This window comes from Doryrhamphus excisus, chromosome 4 (assembly GCF_030265055.1).
Source record: "Doryrhamphus excisus isolate RoL2022-K1 chromosome 4, RoL_Dexc_1.0, whole genome shotgun sequence".
Classification (NCBI taxonomy): Eukaryota; Metazoa; Chordata; class Actinopteri; order Syngnathiformes; family Syngnathidae; genus Doryrhamphus; species Doryrhamphus excisus.
The window spans coordinates 22,576,801-22,601,434 of NC_080469.1; the positions used below are offsets into that span (position 1 = coordinate 22,576,801).

General features: G+C 43.3%; 1 protein-coding gene across 5 annotated transcripts in view; it reads right to left on the reverse strand.

The window, feature by feature from the left end:
• The window catches only part of LOC131127917 (transducin-like enhancer protein 1), an 86,144-nt gene that overhangs the window by 4,386 nt on the left and 57,124 nt on the right, over window positions 1-24,634 (reverse strand). For 3 of the 5 annotated variants that reach the window (XM_058070272.1, XM_058070271.1, XM_058070268.1), the window contains 13 exons: window positions 23,174-23,218; window positions 13,262-13,324; window positions 13,061-13,165; window positions 9,304-9,520; window positions 9,179-9,195; window positions 5,602-5,715; window positions 5,472-5,525; window positions 5,115-5,264; window positions 4,899-5,037; window positions 2,876-3,078; window positions 1,221-1,297; window positions 842-1,091; window positions 499-746 (listed from right to left, as the gene is read on the reverse strand). In XM_058070272.1, coding sequence (XP_057926255.1) covers window positions 499-746; window positions 842-1,091; window positions 1,221-1,297; window positions 2,876-3,078; window positions 4,899-5,037; window positions 5,115-5,264; window positions 5,472-5,525; window positions 5,602-5,715; window positions 9,179-9,195; window positions 9,304-9,520; window positions 13,061-13,165; window positions 13,262-13,324; window positions 23,174-23,218 — 1,682 coding nt within the window. The remainder of the gene's footprint in view (window positions 1-498; window positions 747-841; window positions 1,092-1,220; window positions 1,298-2,875; window positions 3,079-4,898; window positions 5,038-5,114; window positions 5,265-5,471; window positions 5,526-5,601; window positions 5,716-9,178; window positions 9,196-9,303; window positions 9,521-13,060; window positions 13,166-13,261; window positions 13,325-23,173; window positions 23,219-24,634) is intronic. The other 2 variants (XM_058070270.1, XM_058070269.1) reach the window with 2 other exon arrangements.

The following is a 24,634-nucleotide window of genomic DNA, read 5'->3' on the forward strand; positions in this document are numbered from 1 at the left end:
AGCGAGGAGCCCAGGGTTCAATTCCACCCTCGGCCATCTCTGTGTGGAGTTTGCATGAGAGTTAGCATGGTAGCAAGCTATGCTAAAGCTGCGTCCGTCTCTTGTATCCCTGCAGTGATCCCTTCGGCCCAGCTTAAGATTGCGCAATATAGTGTATTCAAATAATAATCAAAGTGGAAAGATGACTATAGGGGTGTTATATAATGTATACAGGGCTCTAATAAAATGCCAACATATTAGAAAATTGGGCTGCACGGCGGGCGGGTTAGCGGTTAGCGCACAGAACTCACCGCTAGGAGACCAGGGTTCAATTCCACCCTTCAATTCCATAATAAAAGTGGAAAGATGACTATAGGGGTGTTATATAATGTCTACAGGGCTCTAATAAAATGTAAAAATTTTAAAAAGCTGGGATAGGCTCCAGCACCCCCGCGACCCTTGTGAGGATAAGCGGTAGAAAATGACTGAATGGAGATACCGGTGTGGGCGTGGTCTTACCTAACCAGCGTCTGGTTGTGCAAATCCCACACTGCGATGTTTCCGTCACTGCAGCACGAGAAGCAGACCTTGGAGTCGGGGCTGATGGCCAGAGCGTAGCACGCCGGCGCCGACGATGTCAACTCGGCCTTAATCCTGGGGGTAGGCGTGGCCAGGTCCCAGATGGACAGCGTGCTGGCCTCGCCGCCCACAATGAGCGTGCGGCCGTCGGGGAGGAGGCGACAGGAGCGGATGTAGTTGTCTCGGTTCTATGGCGCAGGTATAAAATCATGTCATCAAGATGGCGGAGAGGGGGAGAGGGGGGGGGTTCGTTTTCGGGCGACACGACGACAACTCCGCTTACCAAGCAGTCAAGCTGCGACACGGGGCTCTTGTTGCCGGGGTGACTGATGTCCCACACCTTGACGCAGCCCTTCCCGCCGGTGTAGACGTGCCTCGTGGGGTTACTGATAGTGACGGCGCAGACCACCTCGCCGTGGTTGAGCGTGTTGATCTGGCGGGCGTGGCGAGGGATCCCGGGCCCCACCAGTGCATCTGGCGGAAACGGCACCGGCTGCATTTGTCCGTCAGCCGCCACGTGGAAGGAATAAGCACTAAGGGGGGGGGGGATGCGGAAAAAGCGGTAGAGAGCTGATTATTATTTATGATCCTTTGAAGCGGGGTTGCTTTTAATGATCTCATATGTCAATGCTAATCAAACAAGTCGCTGCAAACACACTTACGGTTTGCCACCAGGGATTCCTGACAGACTGGGAGGCATTCCAGGAACTCGCATGTGAGGGTGAGGATCAAAGCCAACCTGGACGAGAAAGAGACGCACTTTTATGAGCATCGTGCAAACACACACACACACACACACACACACACACACACGGCTAGCGGTAAAGCAAGACAACACACGTATTAACGCTCATGAACGCAAAAAGCAAACAAAGCAAGCAAAGAACACATAATCTGAAAATGAATGTCAAGTGTAAGAGTTGGTAAACACACAGGGGCTAAGCTGACAGTACCCCCCCCTGTCTCCCAACCTCCCCCCCACGTGACACACAAACAGCCGCTGAGTATACAAAGCGGAGTTTCGGCAAACTGTTGCTCAGACTCAACCGCCACTTGACTGAACCTATTTAAACAGTGTAATGAAGACTGTGTCAACACAGCCATGAGCGATGAGCTCATTCAATCACCCCCCCCCACCCCCACCCCCACCCCCACACTGGATAAATACTCTTAAATAGCACCCAGACGTGAAACCGTGCAATCAATTTACACACACCCGTCACCATCTTGGGTGCACCTGCACAAGTTGCACACCAGTTTTTTGTTTTTTTTATTATTACCGACAAGGTAAATGCCAGCTTTACAGATGCCATGTCTGCCATGGTAACGGCATTTGGTGGTAACCACCATTTATTTAGTAGTTCTAATTGAGATGTGGCATTTATTCAAGGATAAGTGACTTATGGATTTATGGATAATGAACCCAGGTATTTATTTAGGTAAAGCATCAATTAGAGCAGAGGTGGACCTTGTGTGAGGAAATGAGGGGTTCTCTAATGGTATCAAAGTAATAATACTAATAATAAGGGTATCTAATGGTATCAGGTCACACAGGAGTGCCTCATGTTGAGGCATCATTACTATTATTATTATTATTATTATTTAGGTAAGGCATCAATTAGAGCAGAGGTGGACACTGTGTGAGGAAATGAGGGGTTCTCTAATGGTATCAAAGTAATAATACTAATAATAATGGTATCTAATGGTATCGGGTCGCACCCCCACTTTCCACACAGGAGTGCCTCATGTTGAGGCATCATTACTACTATTATTATTATTATTATTATTTAGGTAAGGCATCTATTAGAGCAGAGGTGGACACTGTGAGGAAATGAGGGGTTCTCTAAATGGTATCAAAGTGGTCATCAGGTCACACCCCACTTTCCACACAGGAGTGCCTCATGTTGAGGCATCATTACTACTACTATTATTATTATTATTATTATTTAGGTAAGGCATCTATTAGAGCAGAGGTGGACACTGTGTGAGGAAATGAGGGGTTCTCCAATGGTATCAAAGTAATAATACTAATAATAATGGTATCTAATGGTATCGGGTCACACCCCACTTTCCGCACAGGAGTGCCTCATGTTGAGGCATCATTACTATTATTATTATTATTATTATTATTATTTAGGTAAGGCATCAATTAGAGCAGAGGTGGACATTGTGTGAGGAAATGAGGGGTTCTCCAATGGTATCAAAGTGGTCATCAGGTCACACCCCACTTTCCACACAGGAGTGCCTCATGTTGAAGGATCATTACTATTATTATATTTTTTTAATTATTATTATTATTATTATTATTATTACTCACCATCGGTGACCGTCCATAAGCAGCCACTGCAGCCGCCGCAGCAGCGGCGCTCATCTGCGGGGAAATGTTGTGTAGCCCAGCGGCGTAGGCGGCAGCGCTGGCTGCTCCGGCTAGCTCGCCGTTCATCCCCGCCGCGTGGGGCAACATACTAAATGCGCCCGGGTACGGGCCAGGTACCGCCAGGGGCGTCCTCAGACCTGCTGCTGAGAAGGAGACAAGACAGTGTTGATAGCTTGATATCAAGAGCTAAAAAAAGAGTGAAATTAAAAGCCGCTATTTTTGGGGGGGGCCAAATGTCCTTGTACAGTAATGTGACACAACTGAGTCATTCTAGATTGAATCAGCAGGGAGGTACAGCGCAATAAATATTCATTACAAAAGGTGGTGATTGAATCCCTTAACCTTCAGCATGAAGCAATTAGGTTGCATTTTCCCCACTAATATTAATGAGCGTACACTCTGGTGTGGCAATTTTTTTTATACAAATGAGTTTTAAAAATTGAAATTAGTAAGGTTCAGCATGACTTTCTATGGAATGCTCCACACTGCGTACACTTTTTCTTGAAACTACACCCGAAAATTCGGCTTTACAGATGCCATCTCTGCTGTGGAGATGGTATGTGATGTGGTAAAAAGTGAGGGCCACCATTTGAGAAATTACAGGCAATACCTATGGTGACCAAAGTGCGGACCGCGGGCCACATAGCTTGTTTTTTTTCCTCTGTATATTCTGAAAATGTATTCACTATTGATACAGTATGGGGCTGCACAGTGGTGGAGTGGTTAGCTAGCTATGGTGGTGATGATTATTATTATTATTCTACTCCTTACTGTACATTATATCACTGAGGATATAGGATAAAATTATGCACGGTGGTCAAGTGGTTAGCACCCAGACCTCACAGCTAGGAGACCAGGGTTCAATTCCACCCTCAGCCATCTCGGTTTCCTCCTACATTCCAAAAACATGCTAGGTTAATTAGCGACTCCAAATTGTCCATAGGTATGAATGTGAGTGTGAATGGTTGTTTGTCTTATATGTGCCCTGTGATTGGCTGGACAGCAGTCGCCCAAAGACAGCTGGGATAGGCTCCAGCACCCCCGCGACCCTCGTGAGGTAGAAAATGAATGAATGAATTTTCATAGTTGGATCATAGAAAACCTGTTTAACACGATTAGAGCCCTCTGGACATCAAATAGCAACCCTATAGTCACCTTTACACTCTTCATTCATTCATTCATTTTCTACCGCTTTTCCTCGCGGTGGGTGCTGGAGCCTATCCCAGCTGTCTTCGGGCGAGAGGCGGGGTACACCCTGGACTGGTGGCCAGCCAATCACAGGGCACATATAGACAAACAACCATTCACACTCACATTCCTACCTATGGACAATTTGGAGTCGCCAATTAACCTAGCATGTTTTTGGAATGTGGGAGGAAACCGGAGTACCCGGAGAAAACCCACGCATGCACGGGGAGAACATGCAAACTCCACACAGAGATGGCCGAGGGTGGAATTGAACCCTGGTCTCCTAGCTGTGAGGTCTGTGCGCTAACCACTCGACAGCCGCCCCCTTTACACTCTTATGATTCAAAATATACTAATCAGACTAAATACAGTACAGTAACATTACTGACCCCTAGTGACCAGTGTTGAATACTACACCAACTTTGAACGTTACTTCTGAATGCATTATATTTGTGTTTTTTTGCTTATTTTATAATATAGCATGTATTGTTCATTCATTCATTTTCTACCGCTGATCCTCACGAGGGTCGTGGGGGGTTGCTGGAGCCTATCCCAGCTGTCTTTGTGCGAGAGGCGGGGTACACCCTGTTTTTTTGTTAAGAAAATTTACCTATGTTATAAGCAAAAACCACAAATATAATGCATTCAGAAGTCACGTTCAAAGTGGGTGTAGTATTCAACACTGGTCACTAGGGGTCAGTAATGTTCAATATTATATATTACATCTTTAGTGTAAAAAATGTATCACATATTTCCATTATTCTGATATACATACTCGGCGGGTGAGGGATCTCCATGGACGGGGGTTTCGATAGGCTTGGCCGGACACCGGGTGTGGAGCTCGGACCAGGAGTGGAATCGCCTCTTGGCGTGGGCGTGCTTGACTTGAGCCCGGGTGTCCCCGCTTTGTCCCGCTGCCATTCCAATAAAAAACACAAATATGAAAAACATGCTAAAAAATTTTTTTTTTTAAAAGTAAACAAGATCAAACCATTGCCATTTCTTTGGACTTGAGCGAAGAGGAGCTAGCAGATGAGGCAGTGGAAGCAGGACTGCAGGGGTCCTTCTTAAGGAGGCGTGCTTTATCCAGGCCATTCTCTCTCGGGGACGGGAGGGGTGTGCCGCGTGGGGACGCCTGTTCCTGCCCAAGAGACCGGAAAACCATCCTTATAGTTAGTTAGCGGAGAGCAGAATTCCTGTAAATAAACCTGTTAGCATTCAAAGAAAATTCCCTTGTGAGCCATAATGAATGTCAATCAAACAGGGACCATCTCTCCATAGGCTAACGTGATGCTAATAATTAATTTCTACATTTATATATCACCGCCATTATTGCAAGTGTACTGACCTCATTAGAGACATCCACTACTAAATTATCGTCACTTTTCTCTCCATCACTATCCTGCAAAAAAAAAAAAAAACAATTAGCAGCATTCGCCATTGCGCTGCATGTTGCACAAACAGTCCGCCTCTCTTACGTAATGGCTCGAATCCTTGTCTTCCACTTTGCGCTTCTTGTTGTCATTCGAGAAGTCGGGTCCGTTACGCCGCTTGTCTGAGTTCCGAAGACTTTCGGGCAGCAAGGAGTTACTCTGGAGAGTGGATGGGGACAGAACTGAGGTAAGATGGTCGCGCACAGAACAAGACATGCTGGTGTTGTAACGCTGATGTAGTGAATTCTGATGTTCATGAACGCACCATGTTGTAAATGTTATATATGGACAAGGTTTTTTTGTATTTTAAATTTTTAAATGTTATATATGGACAAGTGTTGCGAGAAGTGTGTTGGTCCAAAAGGAGTAGGAAGAAGCAAAGCTTATTAAATCCTACCCCTTCCATCTGGTACTTTTACAATCAGTAACTGTTACATTTGTTCACTTCCTGCTTTCCTAATATAATTTGTATTTTTTTTGTATTTTTAAATTTTTAATTGTTATATGTGGACAAGTGTTGCGAGAAGTGTGTTGGTCCAAAAGGAGTAGGAAGAAGCAAAGCTTATTAAATCCTGCCCCTCCATCTGGTACTTTTACAATCAGTAACTGTTACATTTGTTCACTTCCAGCTTTCCTAATATAATTTTTATTTTTTCTTGTATTTTTTTTGTATTTTTAAATTTTTAAATGTTATATATGGACAAGTGTTGCGAGAAGTGTGTTGGTCCAAAAGGAGTCGGAAGAAGCAAAGCTTATTAAATCCTACCCCTCCATCTGGTACTTATACAATCAGTAACTGTTACATTTGTTCACTTCCTGCTTTCCTAATATAATTTTAATTTTTTTTGTATTTTTTTTTGCATTTTTAAATTTTTTAATGTTATATATGGACAAGTGTGTTTGTCCAAAAGGAGTAGGAAGAAGCAAAGCTTATTAAATCCTACGCCTCCATCTGGTACTTTTACAATCAGTAACTGTTACATTTGTTCACTTCCTGCTTTCATAATATAATTTACTTAAAATTACTTAAAGACTTCAAATTAGAGCCCGGCTTTTATTTGCCGCCTCGAGAAGCCGCAAAATTCACAGGTTGACTTTAAGCCGGGGGGGTAATGGAGGCATCCACTTAAGGAACTGCGTTTATTTGTCTTAAGTGGGTGACTAAACCCGACTAATTGGGGCACGGCCGCTGTTGGAGGAAATCTAGTGCTTAAACGTTTCGTGCAATTTCCTACTCATTTGCGGGCGGGAGCGAGTTGACCTGGACGCCACTTTATTATTACAAATGCCAGCGGCTATGCTAGTGTGTGTGTGTGTGTGTGGAGCGGGTCAGAAAAACAGAGTGAGAACTTTTTAAGAGCTGAGAGGCGCACACACACACACACACACCTCGAAAGTTGATGATTACATTAAGTGGCTCTTAAAATCTATCCGCACTGCCTCTCTTTTGGCTGGGACTAGCTGCTGCTGTGTGTGTGAGATGTGTGTGTGTGTGTGTGTGTGTGTAATTGACTGTGAAAGCCTATGTGTGTATTGCTTGCATAATGCTTGTGTGTCCCAAAAGCACACACTAAGCCCCCCACCCCCCCACTTTGCCTCCTGACCAACGGATCCTATTGTTAATGGATTAAAGCTTCATGTTGAGTCCATTATAGTCACAGCTTGTCAATGAAATGTGCATCCAGCATACACAAACACACATGCGCGTGCACACATCAAGCAGCATGGCGGGGAGCGCTGACAGGGAAAAGGGGGGGGGGGGTAAATGAAAGAGGAAGAAGGGGGAGGGGGTGAGAAAAAAAAAACGCTAGGGAGATTAGAGGACAGAGAAAATGGAGGAAGGGTATGTGGAGGAGAAGAAAGGGTGACAAGGGACGAGGGGGGGGGGGGGGTGACAGGGGCGGAAAATCGGCATTCTACCAAAAAAGGGGGCCCTTTCTCACCCCACCACCGATCCCTCCTCCACCTTTATAGAAAAGGTTTTTAGCCCAGAAGCGCTGACCCGCAAAACACTAGCAACCACCCCCGCCGCCCCCGCCCCCTCACAAACTCCCACACACACATACACGCTTTTAGTGTCATATGACTGCTGCACCTTCACCCCCCCCCCCTCCCCTATAAAGCCCTCCCTTCTCAGTGGTGGTGATATTAAACACAATGAGAGTCTTTAAGCGCGGGATCAGGGGCAGTGGGGAGGGAGGAGGGTTCATGGGGGCATGGGGAGGGGGGGGTGGATAATCTGCTCACCGAGGTGTTAAATATGCACAACAATGCAGGCTAGCCTGGGCTTGGAGGAGTGTGCATGTGTGTGTGTGTGTGTGTGTGCGTGCGTGCTAAAAGGCTCATTTGGCAGAGAAAGGAGTTCAGAGCAGAACTAAGCAGGCTACCAAAGCGTTGCCCCCAAGAGAACACATAAACGCTCACACACACACACACACACACACACACACACACATTTTGACTGTCGCACTCAACCGCAGAGGCCATTTAGGTGCGAACTGACGATTAAAACAATTACGAGGCGCTCCCAACGACATGGTGAGACGAGCTTCATTGATCCCGGAGGAGAAAGCGGGGCCAGGAGCTCCGAGGAGCACTATTGAGTCCAAAAAAACCTGCCATAGCTACGCGGTTACGCAGTGGAATTCACATTTCACCGTTTCATCTTCACTTTTTTGACTGTCAATGTATGGAACAGTCCAAGTATGCGGGGGTTGTTGCTGTTCTTCTGTATATAGTAAACCAGTGCTTCCCAAGTAATGGTTTAATTTCATTTGAACATGCATCAGATTACAATTGAATGCATCACATAATCAGTTCACAGTTCCACATGTCCAAAAGGAGTAGGAAGAAGCAAAGCTTATTAAATCCTACCCCTCCATCTGGTACTTTTACAATCAGTAACTGTTACATTTGTTCACTTCCTGCTTTCATAATATAATTTTAAGTTTTAATTTTTTTTAATTGTTTAAATTGTTTAAATTGTTTTAATTTTAATGTTTTTAATGTTTTTAATGTTTTTAATGTTTTTAATGTTTTAAATGTTTTTAATGTTTTTAATTGCAATGTTTTTAATTGTTTTTAATAGTTTTTGATTGTAATGTTTTAATTCTTTTTAATTGTTTTTGATTGTAATGTTTTAATTATTTTTAATTGTTTTTAATTGTTTTTATTGTTTTTAATTTTAATGTTTTTAAATTGTTTTTGTTTTTAATTGTTTGTAATTGTTTGTAATTGTTTGTAATTTTAATGTTTTTAATGTTTTTAATTGCAATGTTTAATTGTTTTTAATAGTTTTTTATTGTAATGTTTTAATTGTTTTAAATTGTTTTAAATTTTAATGTTTTTAATTGTTTTAAATTTTTTTAAATTTTAATGTTTTTAATTGTTTGTAATTTTAATGTTTTTACTTTTAATTTTTTTTAATTTTTATTAATTTTAATTTTCATAATTTTAAATTTTCTTTTTTTTTTTTTTAATTTATTTTGTTTTTTTTTAAATCACGTACCGAAGTACGAGGTGATATGACCATCCAATGACATAATGGGTACCATAGTAACATCATGAGCATTCATGTAGCTATGCTAAACCAACATGAAGAACTGTAAACAAAGGTACTTACTGTGCCAGGTTCCCGTTCTGTTGTGAGGTGACGCAGTAAAGACAGAGTGAGAGACAGCAGAAGAATAATCAATATCATAAAAAAAAACACTGACATTTTGCCATACTTCCATCATTTGAGTTTACCTCTAAGGTGATCGGGTCCTCCGGGATGCGAGTCTGGACCGGACAGGTGAGGTTTTTTATCAGCGGCGTCTTTCCCCGCCAGGTGGGGAGGCATGGCGCCGAGAGCTCCGGAGAGCGCCAGGAGGCCGGCCGAACCGCTGAGCTGAGATGGGTGCAGGCCGGCCGGGTGGGGCGTGAGGGGCACGGGGGCTCCGCCGTGATTGTGTGATAGGTGCTGCTGCTTATCGGAGACACAGAGATAACATGGAAGAGGGTCGGTTATTCAAGAGGAAAAGGTCGTACTGGCGTTTAGCCGATTACGCCGCCATCCACAAATGATGCATTAATGACAGCTGGGGGCGGCACGGTGGTCTAGTGGTTAGCGCACAGACCTCACAGCGAGGAGACCAGGGTTCAATTCCACTCTCGGCCATCTCTGTGTGGAGTTTGCATGTTCTCCCCGTGCATGCGTGGGTTTTCTCCGGGTACTCCGGTTTCCTCCAAAAACATGCTAGGTTAATTAGCGACTCCAAATTGTCCATAGGTATGAATGTGAGTGTGAATGGTTGTTTGTCTATATGTGCCCTGTGATTGGCTGGCCACCAGTCCAGGGTGGACCCCGCCTCTCGCCCGAAGTCAGCTGGAATAGGCTCCAGCTTACCTGGTATTTGCACAATAATTTCATATGTCCGTCTTTCATTGGTTTATAATCAATTTCTAAATTACTGGAGCCTATCCCAGCTGTCTTCGGGCGACTGGTGGCCAGCCAATCACAGGGCACATATAGACAAACAACCATTCACACTCACAATCATACCTATGGACAATTTGGAGTCGCCAATTAACCTAGCATGTATTTGGAATGTGACCAAGATGCTAACCACTCAACCACCGTGCGTCAGCCTCCAATTTTCATTAATTAATTTTCTACTGCTTTTCCACGGGGGTGCTGGAGCCTATCCCAGCTGTCTTCGGGCGAGAGGCGGGGATACACCCTGGACTGGTGGCCAGCCAATCACAGGGCACATATAGACAAACAACCATTCACACTCACATTCATACCTATGGACAATTTGGAGTCGCTAATTAACCTAGCATGTTTTTGGAATGTGGGAGGAAACCGGAGTACCCGGAGAAAACCTACGTAAACTCCACACAGAGATGGCAGAGGGTGGAATTGAACCCTGGTCTCCTAGCTGTGAGGTCTGTGCGCTAAACACTCATCCACCGTGCAGTCGATATATTGGTATATGTTTGTATATATATTAGTTATAACTTGGGAGTGTTAAGTTACTGTGTGATGAGTTTAGTGTTTACCCATGCAATACACGGGGAGAACATGCAAACTCCACACAGAGATGGCCGAGGGTGGAATTGAACCCTGGTCTCCTAGCTGTGAGGTCTGTGCGCTAACCACTCTCCCACCGTGCAGCCGATATATTGGTATATGTTTGTATATATATTAGTTATAAATTGGGAGTGTTAAGTTGCTGTGTGATGAGTTTAGTGATTACCCATGCAATGCACGGGGAGAACATGCAAACTCCACACAGAGATGGCCGAGGGTGGAATTGAACCCTGGTCTCCTAGCTGTGAGGTTTGCGCGCTAACCACTCCACCGCCGTGCGGAGATAAATGACAAAAAAAAATACAAAAAATCAATAACAACTGTGGAATCTAATCAACAGACGTTTGCCGCCCCTGAACAAACGGGAGAGTTTCTTGTGTGTCGGGTCTTACAGCATCTCAACAAGCCAACAAGCTGCTGCTGCTGCAGCCTACAAGAGAAGGTGTACACATCCTCAACCCCCCCGCCCCCACTCGTCATCCCTCAAGGGTCAAACACTGAACAATACTGACAGCTGGGATCAGAGTCTCAAAGCCGGAGGATGTGGTTGGGAGCAAGGAGGGAGGAGGGAAGGAATGATGGAGGAGGAAAAAAGTGGCGGTGAAGGGAAGGGAAGGGAGGAGGGGGTGCCCAGCTGCTGCCCACACTGTCAGTTCTTGTGAGGGAGAAAAGAGGAGGGTCAGTGGGAGGGGGGGGGGGGGGGGGGTTGGCTGGCAGCCCCTGCTCTCTCTTTCACAGCAAATCAGGTGCTCGTCTGAGCGTGAAATTCCTTTGTGTTCCAAAACATCATTATTGCCTCCTCAGACAGTAGCCGCCAGAATCCAAGCGCACTGATTCGCCGCGGGGAGGGAGGGTATAAAGCGGGTTTGGAGGGGGGGGTAGAGACACAGGAGGTGGCTCGGCAGGGGTGGAAGGAGTGCTGAAGGTCAAACCGACTTTTATCTCACCTAATTGACTAAACCCCCCCCCCCCTTTCCTCCTCCTTCTCTGCATCGCTTCTCCATTCTCAGTCCTGATGGGTGAAGGCAAAACAACTAAATAGCCTTTTAGCCTGCTTGCGCGTACACACACACACACACAATTGTCAAAAAAACACACACACAAGCACGTCACACTTGATCAGCCAGTGGGTCTTGATAAACAGGGCATGCACCCATATAGACCCCCTCCCCTACCAGAAACACACACACACACACACAAACAGATGCAAAAACACTAGCGCAGGAAAACAAATAGGACCCCTGATGGGAGCAAATGGAGGGGAAGTATTGGCGGAGGCAAGCGAAACAGAGTTTGTCATGGGATGTTAGCGTGAGCTGGTGCATATGCACTTATGTGTGACTTTATGTGTGTGTGTGTGTGTGTGTGCAGGAGCAGCACGCTTCATTACACTCATTTAACTCCCAAACGGGGGGGGGGGGGGGGGGGGGGGGTGAATGACAGGCTGGCGTGGGAGACGGGAGGAACAGGAGAAGGAGGGAGCTCCATGGGCAATGCGGTGACCCTCAACCCCCCCAACCTACCCCCTTTTTACAAACACTAAAATCCTGCAATTAAGACTCCAACAGCAACTGCCAAATCCGCCTCAAGAACCCCCGACCCCCCCGACCCCCTACCCGCCCTACGCTATATCACACGTCACTATGAGCCTAACTGAAAAGCCAAACAAGCGTCTTCTGTATGGAATACTCAGCAAGTTGGCCACAGTAAACAGCCAACATTTATCCAAAAAGAGACTGAGGGCAGCAAGGAAACGGGAGTGCTGCAGCAATGTGGAGAGTGAGGAGCATAACACACACACACGTCACTATGAGCCTAACTGAAAAGCCAAACAAGCGTCTTCTGTATGGAATACTCAGCAAGTTTGCCACAGTAAACAGCCAACATTTATCCGAGAAGAGACTGAGGGCAGCAAGGAAACGGGAGTGCTGCAGCAATGTGGAGAGTGAGGAGCATAACACACACACACGTCACTATGAGCCTAACTGAAAAGCCAAACAAGCGTCTTCTGTATGGAATACTCAGCAAGTTGGCCACAGTAAACAGCTAATCTTTATCCGAAAAGAGACTGAGGGCAGCAATGAAATGGGAGTGCGGCAGCAATGTGGAGAATGAGGAGCATAACACACACCCCAACAAACAAGACACCACTCACATCCGATTCTACGAACCCAAGCTCAAGGTTTCCTGATGCCGTGCCCCCTTTTCCCACAATTCCCTTAATGTCCCTTAATGTACCACCTCTTGGGGGGCCCAGGCAAGCAGTTGTCACCCCAAAAAAAGCCCCCTAAGCTAAACTAGATGCATCTTAAATAAAAAAAAATTAAAAATATAAGCTTATAACAGACTCTAACAACAATACACACAGAAATATTTCATGTACATACTCGTAGGTAATACAAAACCAAGAAGAAGTAGAAGAATACACACTGTAGGTGGTAGACCGGGTAGTCCACGTACCCCGATGACGGCATTGAGCTCGGCCATGGTCACCTGCTTGGCTCGCTCCACCGCTTGGACCACCTGTTGCTGATGCTGCAAAAAAACACACAAACACAGTGTTTTACCGTGTTTTACAGAGTAATATTTGAGCACATGGTACATGATGAAGTTATGAGACGGTGTGTTTACCTCTTGCGAGAGGAAGGGGATGACTTGTGCGCAGATGGTGTTGAGTCTCTTGGCGATCTCGGTCTGAGGATTGGAAGAGTCGAGATCAGATGTTGATAACAATCATTTTTTCAAAATGAATACCGTCCTATCAGGTAAAAAAAAAAAACATTTAAGTAAATTATAGTAGTTCTTGGCCTAAGTTATTCATTTTCAACCAAAATGAGCTAAAATAGAAATACAAGGCAGAATAAGCATTCTAATTGTGAAAGCAGTAATATACATCGGCCACCAGATGTCAGCATTTCTTCTGTGACGCCTGAGCACCAGACCTGATTTATTGAAAATTATTAAATAATCTCCAAAAAAAACACATTAATAACAACATAATAAATCAGAAGAGTAACACCTGCAACTTACGGGGCCATAACACACCACCAGTTTAAACATAATTCTGAACCTCCGACATCACATCCTGTCTTTCACAAATGTGTCCGCCCACCAATAAGGTCATACATTTACTGTGTGAGTCTATGTTATTTATACCGAATATGTTTTATCTTATATCTACTACATTTTATTGAACTGACTAACTGGATTTTTGACACTGTTTTTACTTGTATAGTGGACCAGGGCTTTACTCAACAGCAGAGAGTACTAGGCATCTACTCAGGCTTCAAGCTGTATAAATGCTCTTTTTCATATTTAGTTTCATTCATTCTTTTTCTACCGCTTTTTCCTCATGAGGTTCGCGGGGGTGCTGGAGCCTATCCCAGCTGTCTTCGGGCGAGAGCAGGGTACACCCTGGACTGGTGGCCAGCCAATCACAGGGCACATATAGACAAACAACCATTCACACTCACATTCATACCTATGGACAATTTGGAGTCGCTAATTAACCTAGCATGTTTTTGGAATGTGGGAGGAAACCATGCAATGCAAGGGGAGAACATGCAAACTCCACACAGAGATGGAGTGGAATTGAACCCTGGTCCTCCTAGCTGTGAGGTCTGCGCGCTAACCACTCAACGGCTGTGCCGCCCATATTTAGTTTGTCACAAAAATATAGTATACATATAATAAAATGTTAAATAATTTCTCCAATAGGGGTGCACCGTGGTCGAGTGGTTAGCACGCAGACCTCACAGCTAGGAGATCAGGGTACAATTCCACCCTCGGCCATCTCTGTGTGGAGTTTGCGTGGGTTTTCTCCGGGTACTCCGGTTTCCTCCCACATTCCAAAAACATGCTAGGTTAATTAGCGACTCCAAATTGTCCATAGGTATGAATGTGAGTGTGAATGGTTGTTTGTCTATATGTGCCCTGTGATTGGCTGGCCACCAGTCCAGGGTGTACCCAGCCTCTCGCCCGAAGACAGCTGGGATAGGCTCCAGCACCCCCACTGGGACCCTCGTGAAAGTGAATGAATGAATATTAATATTCAAATACTGTATCATCTAGGGCTGCATGGCGGTCGAGTGGTTAGCGTGAAGACCTCACAGCTAGGAGACCCGAGTTCAATTCCACCGTCGGCCATCTCTGTGTGGAGTTTGCATGTTCTCCCCGTGCATGCGTGGGTTTTCTCCGGGTAATCCGGTTTCCTCCCACATTTCAAAAACATGCTAGGTTAATTGACGACATCTGGGATAGGCTCCAGCACCCTCTGCGACCCTCATGAGGATAAGCGCTAGAAAATGAATGAATATAAATATCTAATATATACCAGTCACACTTTCAGCGTGTCCAAGCTTGTGGCTGCTAGTGTATGTTTAAAGACGGTTGTGTAAGAAGAGCTCTCACTCCCACTATTTTATACCCAAAGGGTAAAAAGGTGTTGTTTGAGGTGTGTCGCTTACTGTGTGTACACCTTCAATTATACAACCTTCCCAGATGACTAATGGTGTAAGCTACTACTTGTAGGAAATGTTTTCTTGACGGTGCATTCAAGTGCGATTTCACCTTGTTCCTTTCATCTTCCTTTTGATTGGCTACAATAGACACATGTGATCTGCCGCACTGGTTAGCACTAGCCTACAATAGTGATTAATTGAGGCCAGAATGGAGATGTTTTTTTTTTTTTAAATATATAATATATAAATATATATCTAAACATATATATTAAAAAAATATATATATATAGAAGTAGAATATTGGCAGTGTCCAAAGCACACAAATCTGAGCGCTTTTCTTTGCAAGTATCAGGAGACGGTTCAAGTTTCTCGCCCCCCCCCCCCCATTCTTCTGTCTAACCTTTCCGTTCTTGTCAACCACCCCTCCCACCCCCATACCCTCCACTTTAACCCTCCCATCCCTAACAGCACTTAAACATAATCTCATCAGCTCCGAACTTCATTTGCTGCCCCCCCCCCCCCCCCGCCCAAGTATCCATGCCAACACATCCGCCCTCTCCCCCCCCTACTCCCCCGGAGGTGGCTACAATCGTGTGAAATCAGATACCCCCTCAGTGGCATCAAATCAGATAAGTGGGCTCGTATTACGCGTCATCCAATCAAAGCGATATATGAAGGGGAAAGGCCAGGGTGAAAAGGGGGAATTGGATGGCTCATTGGTCCACATAAAAATAGACATCTGTAAAAGCTACACTAATGTCCACTGTTGCTCCGTACAAGCTTGACTAGCCTTGGTTTGGGATGGATGTTTCTCCATCACCAAAGCGAAAGTCATTCCACGTTGAATCAATATGTAGGAGAACATGGGTCTCCAAGGTGGGCCACGCTAAGAAAGCTAACTTTATCGCAGGGGTCTCAAACTCAATTTACTTCGCTTTTTCTGATAAAACATTCCACTGTTCTCAAATATCTTACTTTTTATTTTTCTACACAAAATAATATGGAAAATAAATAAACAAATCAAGAATAAAGAAAATCAATAACAGTAATAAATAAATAAATATAATAATAATAAAACGGCAAATAATAAAAACTTAAGAAACCACATATAGTTGGTGGGTAGACAAATTATTTTTTTCAGATTAAAATGAACAAAGCATTATTAGAGCCCTGTAGACATGACAAAACACGACTATAGTCACATTTATACTCTTTTTATTTACAACGTATTGCGCAACTGCAGGGTCTTGAGACACATGCTAACTCGCAAACTCGAGAGCTAGCGACCTAAACGGTAGCCTTCAAGTTATTTCCTTTAAACTTAAATAGCCAAAAACTTACCACTTCCACATGGATAGGGAGGATAACTATTAACAGTTATTTAACCTTTGACATGAACATTAATCAAATGTAATAATTTTTTCTGGGTACATGATACCATACAGCATCCATATCAAACTAACATTAAACTTTCATATCAAAAGGCGGGGGCCTCAAACTAGTGCCGCGTGTTTGAGACCCCTGCTTTATCGCATGTAGTGAGCATTCGGTTTGCTTGCTAGCACAGGTTTCTAACATTTGGGTGTTACAGAGGACATGGCCGCTTTGGCAGGGGCACAGTCATACCTAGCCAAAAGCTCACCAAAGCACTGACCCCACAGACGTTCAGCCAATTATGCACTTGGCTGAGCTAAATAAATCGTGAGAGCCTTGTTGGGACGACTTCTGAATTCCAGTCAATTATTTATCGGTGGCGAATATCTCCCAGACAGGATGTAAAGTGACAGCAGGAAGCAGGAAGTGATAAATGCAGGTGAAGTCATTATGAAGAAGTAGTAACTGACACTTATTGTGTAATAATATTAAATATAATATATAATATTGTGTAAGTTAAGAACGTGCACGGGCGAGTTCAGTAGTGAACGCAGCCCTGTTAACCACCCCCCCGAAAAAAATAAAAATAAAAATAAATCACGTTAGCTGTAATCCGTATATTATATCGGAACATGAAATCTGTTTAAACAAAACACATTCCGTACAATAGCGGCCATTCTTCGAATAGACGCCGCGCCCGGCTAATAGCCGGGGTGCGTCGTTCCACGTCAAAAACAAATAAACGCCCTAATCAAACAAAAGAAAATTTACCTCAGTAATAACTTTAGTTCACACAAATTATTGTTCAAACAATACTTAACCGCTAAGCTAATTTGAACTTTGAACATTGTTTCTAACCAAAAACAGCGGCACCTCCAATAAACAGCCTCCTAGCGAATATTAGCGATGATACTACCTTATATGGAAATGGCATTTTTAACACAGATTAGCATTAGCATTAGATTAAGGTTGATTACAGCGTCACGGCTGGCTAGCTCCTCGACGTAGCACCTTAAAAAAAGAGAAAAAAAGAAGAATCCGCCCCCGAATTGACAATATGCGTCATATATAAGTCATATGGATATGATTGATTGATATGATTTCAGAGAACATGTACAGTTAGATCAGATCGGTTCAAGCTACAACAACAATCTGGATGTTGCTACGCTGCCCCTAGTGTTCTACCAGAGAATTGCAAGTCACACACTATAAGATAAGATCCAGTCCTGGTGTTTTGATTCAGAAAAACTAAGTGAAGAACATAGTTTCATATTAATCTACATTAGCCACGTATACATGGACCCAAATAGTCCAATTCCATTCGGTTTATTTGCTCAAACGGAAAGAATGTAACCTTTGTATACGCCTCATTCCGAAAGAAAAGCGCCAAACCGAATGAATATATAATGGTATTCCCAGGGGTGGAATATTCCTTTCCCCAATCCGATTGTACCCGCTCAAACCCGTGTTTTTCTTCTTCTGTTGTTTATTGGGCGGTTGGCAAGCAGTTTTCATGTGCATTAGTGCCATCTGTGGAACAGAATCTAAACCCTTCTATACGCCATTCATAAGTCCGGAAAATATATATCTATATAAAACATGTACCGAGTTTAATTATCAAATATTAGCAAGATTGAACTTTATCTTTTACTGTTCCCGTGTGCGTTCTTTCAGCGAATGCTGAGATATGACGTAACACGCAGATCGAGACGTTCTTCGATTTAAAAAAAAATGGAGGCGAGCAATCGGCACTGGACTGTTGCTGAAAGTTTTTTTTGGTTCAAACTAAATTTCAAGACTGGATGAAGGAAAAACTGGCAATACAGTAAACCTCGGATATATAGGACTCGGATATATCGGAAATTCGCTCACAACGGACAGATAAAAAAGAACCAATTTTTCTGTAATGCATTTCCAATAAAAATTCATTGCATATATCGAATTTTTTATAACAGATTTTGCCTATTTCGGACAAAATCTCCAGTCCCGTTCCAATGCATTTCCATTAAATTTCCCTCGCATATATCGGATGGCCGCATCGTGGCGCTCCGATTCGCCAAATCGTGACCGCCGCTATACGACGTCATTTGCAGCGTTTGCAGCGTTGCCTGCGCGTCCAGGTACATTGGAAACATAGTCAAAGAAGTGCCTTTTTATAACGGATAAAATCCGATTTACGCATATACCGGATATAAATCCGATATATGCGTAAAACGGACATTTTCCGGTATACGCATATAACGGATTTCGCTTATATCGGACAAAACCAGTGGGAACAATTGAATCCGATATATCCGAGGTTTACTGGACGTGAAAGAAAAACTCAAGGAAGTCGGTATCACGTGATGTTGATGTTTATGTTATGTTTATGTTTTACTGCGAATGCCCCATTGACTATTCTGTTGGATTATCGCGCTGCATGTAGACACGCGATTGGAATATACCTTTCCATTTTTACCATTGCTTTCGGAAAGGTCATTCAAAAAGAGAAAAACTCATGTAAACGTGGCTAATGAGGACATCTCGCAATCCCCTAGACTTGACCATAAGTGACCATTCCTGCAAGAACAGTCCAAATGTGTCAATGAACAAACACTGGAATTCTGCATTGGGTATATAGGGCCCTATAAATTCCGTTTTATTTTTTCCCAAATTCCGTTTTATTTTTTCCCAAATTCCGTTTTTTCCGTTTTAATTTTTTGGAATTCCATTTTTGTTTTACCTTTTACTCATTTTACCACAAAAGAGTGCGTTTTAATAATGTTTATGAATAAAATGCACACTAATTAATTAGAAATGAACTTACATTCATTGGGGCGACACAATATTGCACTTTTCCTCAATACTTTACTACTGCATCATGTAACACAACATAGCACTAGGTACTTCAAATAAAAAATGTTTGAAGTGAAAACAAAAGACATATTAAAAAATAATAAAGTGCTCAACCAGCCTTTTCTCTTCAAGCGAAAATATACTTGACAGTGTATATCAGTACATCAGTGTACATCAGTGGTCTCATCCACAACAACGGAGAATTTTTCCCCCGGATCTTCTGGAGCACAGAGGAGATGTGTTGCTCAAACACTCGGGGGAGGTGAAGTTGTCGGAGGCTGCTGGCATTTTCAGGGAGCGCTCCTCCCTGTTTGCAGTGCTTCACGAGAAAAGGACGTATTTTTCCCAACTTCTCCAAGGGCATGTCGGCCTCAGCACACATGCTCACAAAATCCTCGACGAAGTCTTTTCTTAAGTCCGCTGACTTGAACGAGGCAGTAACGCGAGGCAGTAACGCATGTCTGTCGGGGCTGCCTGCTAGCGTTAGCGCTATGTGTTTCTTTTTTTTTTTAGATGACTTTTGGATAACAAGTGGTCATCACATGTGTTTTTTCGCTTCCAGTCAACTGAGTGTTGACAGAAAGTACAAAATAACATGTCACCAGATACATAGAAGTCACCTGGGTACTGCTCGGCTCTGTATTTCGGCGTTAGCGTGGTATTGCGCAACTTCTTCGCAGACGGGGGGAGTGCCATGTTTGAAAAAGGGCGGTAGGCAGGTATTGTGTCACATTGATTACCGACCTCCGGGAACGGTTCCCCAGGTTTATGTTCCTCTTTCTCATGAAAACAGCATTTCCGCGATATTCCGCATTCAAAATAATTTCCGTTTTTATTGTCCAATTCCACGATTCTGTCCGCGATTCCGCGAACGCGGAAGTTATAGGGCCCTAGGTATACATGGACCCAAATATTCCAATTCCATTCAGATTATTTGCTCAAACGGAAAAAATCTAACCTTTGTATACACCTCATTCCGAAAAAAAAGTGCCAATCCGAATGAATATATAATGGGATTCCCAGGGTTGGAATTCTGCATTGGGAACATAAACAACATCCCTATGGCCCCATGAAAACAAGCAAGCTCACGATCTGTTGACCTTGCTGGCATGCCGTAAATCGGTCTTACAGCTAATTGCCATGTCTTATATACTCAGGAGGAACTAAATTTAGCCGTCGATCTATACCTGTGCACGTCTATTCTCAGAATCCCGTGCTCCATGGGGGCTCTATAAGTAGCCCAGGTATCAAGGCTCCTCCTGATTAGGCCGTCTGAGAATAGTCTGACCAAAAGACTGATCAGGTCTTCTTAACTTAATGAGGATGAAAACAACCGGGTTACCTGCATGGCTAAAGTTGGCCGGCGGGAGACATAAAATACAGGGCTCGACAATAACGATGTACCGATGGCCCGGGGGGGCAAGTTAAAACAAAATTCGGGCAAGTAAATCCAATCAGTGATATTCCCTTCGGGCAAGTGAACTTTGGCATTCCATACTCCGAATCGTTTTTTAAAGCGGTTCTTGTTGGGTGTTGGTAAAAAAACACGGACTGCGTAATTCCGGTGGTGATTTGCAAACCAATCCTTGCTAATCTTGAAATGGACCAATCAGAATCATTTATTTAGACCGCGGTCGGCGTTTTACCCACACCCGTTCTTGTTCACGATCAACCAATCAGCGATGGTTTGACTAGGAAAACATCTATCATGGCGTCCCTGCCAACATGGTCTAATTCTTCAATAACTTCTGAAGGAAAACAGCAAAAAGTGATAAAACGGTGCCTTTTATTAGCGGCAGCCAATCAAATGACGGCACAGGTGAGTGAATCACATTACTGTGAAAATTTGAAGCGGTCACAATGAAAACACCACCGATACCAATATCCAATACCAAAGTGCTGATTTTTGCACAAGCTACAAAATGTAGCGCTTCCATTTCTTTGTGTATTTTTCTCACCTTTTGCTTCACAAATTATTGTTTTGACCATTGAGTATTTTTTTTTCTGGATTAAAAACACTTTACTAGTACACAAATGTGTCTATTCAATAATGTTTCAACTTATAAATATCACTGTTTACTACGACTACGATGTGTAAGGTAGTATGGCATGCCATGTTAACATATATCTACACTATTTTTCAGATATTCCTCCAATTACAATGAGTCAGTACAGTAAACCTCGGATATATCGGACTCGGATATATCGGAAATTCGCTCACAACGGACAGATAAAAAAGAACCAATTTTTCGGTAATGCATTTCCAATAAAAATTCATTGCATATATCAGATTTTTTTATAACGGATTTCGCCTATTTCGGACAAAATCTCCAGTCCCGTTCCAATGCATTTCCATTAAATTTCCCTCGCATATATCGGATGGCCGCATCGTGGCGCTCCGATTCGCCGAATCGTGACAGGCCGCTATACGACGTCATTTGCAGCGTTTGCAGCGTCCAGGTACATTGGAAACATAGTCAAGGAAGTGCCTTTTTATAACGGATAAAATCCGATTTACGCATATACCGGATATAAATCCGATATATGCGTAAAACGGACATTTTCCGGTATACCCATATAACGGATTTCGCTTATATCGAACAAAACCAGTGGGAACAATTGAATCCGATATATCCGAGGTTTACTGTATCACTAAATATTACTACGACTACGATGTGTAAGGTAGTATGGTATATGCCATGTTAACATACACCTACACTATTTTTCAGATATTCCTCCAATTACAATGCGTCAGTACTATTATCTGATGAATTATCAGCATATATTGATATATGATATCATTATGGCAGTCTTTTCATTTTACATGTTCGGGCAAGTAGTTCTCACCTTAAGGATTTTTTTGTTTTTAATGTAGAGCCCTGAAATACATAATGCGCTAACTAAAAACAGACATCCTGTTACACACACACACACACATGTATAATTGGAGCAACACACACACGTACACAGTAGGGGGTGGTTTGTTAGTCTGTAACCCCCCCACACACACCCCCGCCTACAGAAGCTTGTTGCTCCGACAACTGAAGCCCCAAGCTAATGACCTCCCCTGGAGTCGTGTGTGTATGTGTATGTGTGTGTATATGTGTGTGTGTGTGTGTGTGTGTGTGTGTGTGTGTGTGTGTACAATAGGAAGAAATGCATCTCCCTCACAAAAGAGAAACAGGAGCTTCACATGGACATAAAATGAAAGCGGAGCCAAGAAGAAAGGAGGTTGCGGAGGGCGAGGGAGGAAGAAGGGGGGTTCCCATAATTATAAATGGGGAGTGAGAGAAGTCGGGGCATAAAACAGGAGAATGGCCCCTTGAGGAGGAGGAGAAGGAGGAGATGAGAGGAAGGTGAGAGTCTTCAGTGAAGCGGCCCCGGGACCAATCCGCCTCCAATTTCCTCCGCGCTGACTGATCGATAGCAGCGGTAATTACTGGTAAACGCTTTGTGCTTTTTTTTTGGGGGGGGGGGGGGGGGGGCAAAGTTTACCCTACTCGTGATTGGGATTTGTTTGTGTGTTTATTTGTCCTCCATGTTTTCTCGTCCTTTTTTTTTTTGGCCCACGTAATTGTGCATCTAGGTTCCCACGACGCTCGCAAAAAGTAGAACCTCGCCATCTCTAACACGGCCAATGATCGATCCCTCTGCCCTATCCCTCTAATGTAATAAAGCCGGGCCGCTCCCCCAGACAGCACCAATCAATCTACAGAGCCATTCATCCTGCCTCCAGGCTCAGCCGGCCGAGCCTAACTGGGGAAATGGAGACAGAGCGCCATCGATCATGGATAAACACTCATGTACACACACACACACACACACACACACACAATAATAAAAAGACAAACAAACAAAAACACATCATCTTTACCTGTTTGTGCATTTCAATGTTGAGGCCATAAGACATCTCGTAGTACTGCAGAGAACACAAAGCACAAAGGTTAGATTATAAAGACTTCCATAAGCTAAAACATGATCATTATTTCTATTATAAGAAAGAAATTTGACCACAACCAAGACTGTATGTACAGTTTAGTGGCCAAAATATTGTGATGCGTACCGTACAGTACTGTACGGTGCGATGCGATACCTAACGGGTCACATTGAACACACCGCAGTACCATGATTTGAGGTATAAAAGGCAACTAAACCAAACATATTGTTGTCTTCTTTGCGTTACAGCTCACCGTGACAAGAAAACAGGGCTATAAATCCAATAGCTAGCTAGCTAGGTTGATAATTATCGGGTCGATATGAGGAATTATGACTTTAATGAACATTAAAATATAGCTCCAATGAACCGATATGATGCATATTGTGCTGTAAGTGGGTTAAGCGTGTGCTGAAAAAATGGCGTAACCCACAACAAAGAAACACAGCGTTGATTGACATTTAGCATGGTAGTTGCAACAAATGCTCAACAAAAACATTATAAAGACTTCCATAAGCTAAAACATGATCATTATTTCTATTATAAGAAAGAAATTTGACCACAACCAAGACTGTATGTACAGTTTAGTGTCCAAAATATTGTGATGCGTACCGTACAGTACTGTACGGTGCGATACCTAACGGGTCACATTGAACACACCACAGTACCATGATTTGAGGTATAAAATGCAACTAAACCAAACATATTGTTGTTTTCTTTGCGTTACAGCTCACCGTGACAAGAAAACAGGGCTATAAATCCAATAGCTAGCTAGCTAGGTTGATAATTATCTGGTCGATATGAGGAATTATGACTTTAATGAATATTAAAATATAGCTCCAATGAACCGATATGATCCATATTGTGCTGTAAGTGGGTTAATCGTGTGCTGAAAATGGCGTAACCCACAACAAAGAAAGACAGCGTTGATTGACATTTAGCATGGTAGTTGCAACAAATGCTCAACAAAAACATTATAAAGACTTCCATAAGCTAAAACATGATCATTATTTCTATTATAAAGGAAGAAATTTGACCACAACCGAGACTGTATGTACAGTTTAGTGTCCAAAATATTGTGATGCGTACCGTACAGTACGGTACGATGCGGTGCGATTCCTAACGGGTCACATTGAACACACCACAGTACCATAATTTGAGGTATAAAAGGCAACTAAACCAAACCTATTGTTGTCTTCTTTGCGTTACAACGTCACTATTGTTATTCGGAAACAGGGCTATAAATCTAATAGCTAGCTAGCTAGGTTGATAATTATCGGGTCAATATGAGGAATTATGACTTTAATGAATATTAAAATATAGCACCAATGAACCAATATGATCCATATTGTGCTGTAAGTGGGTTAATCGTGTGCTGAAAATGGCGTAACCCACAACAAA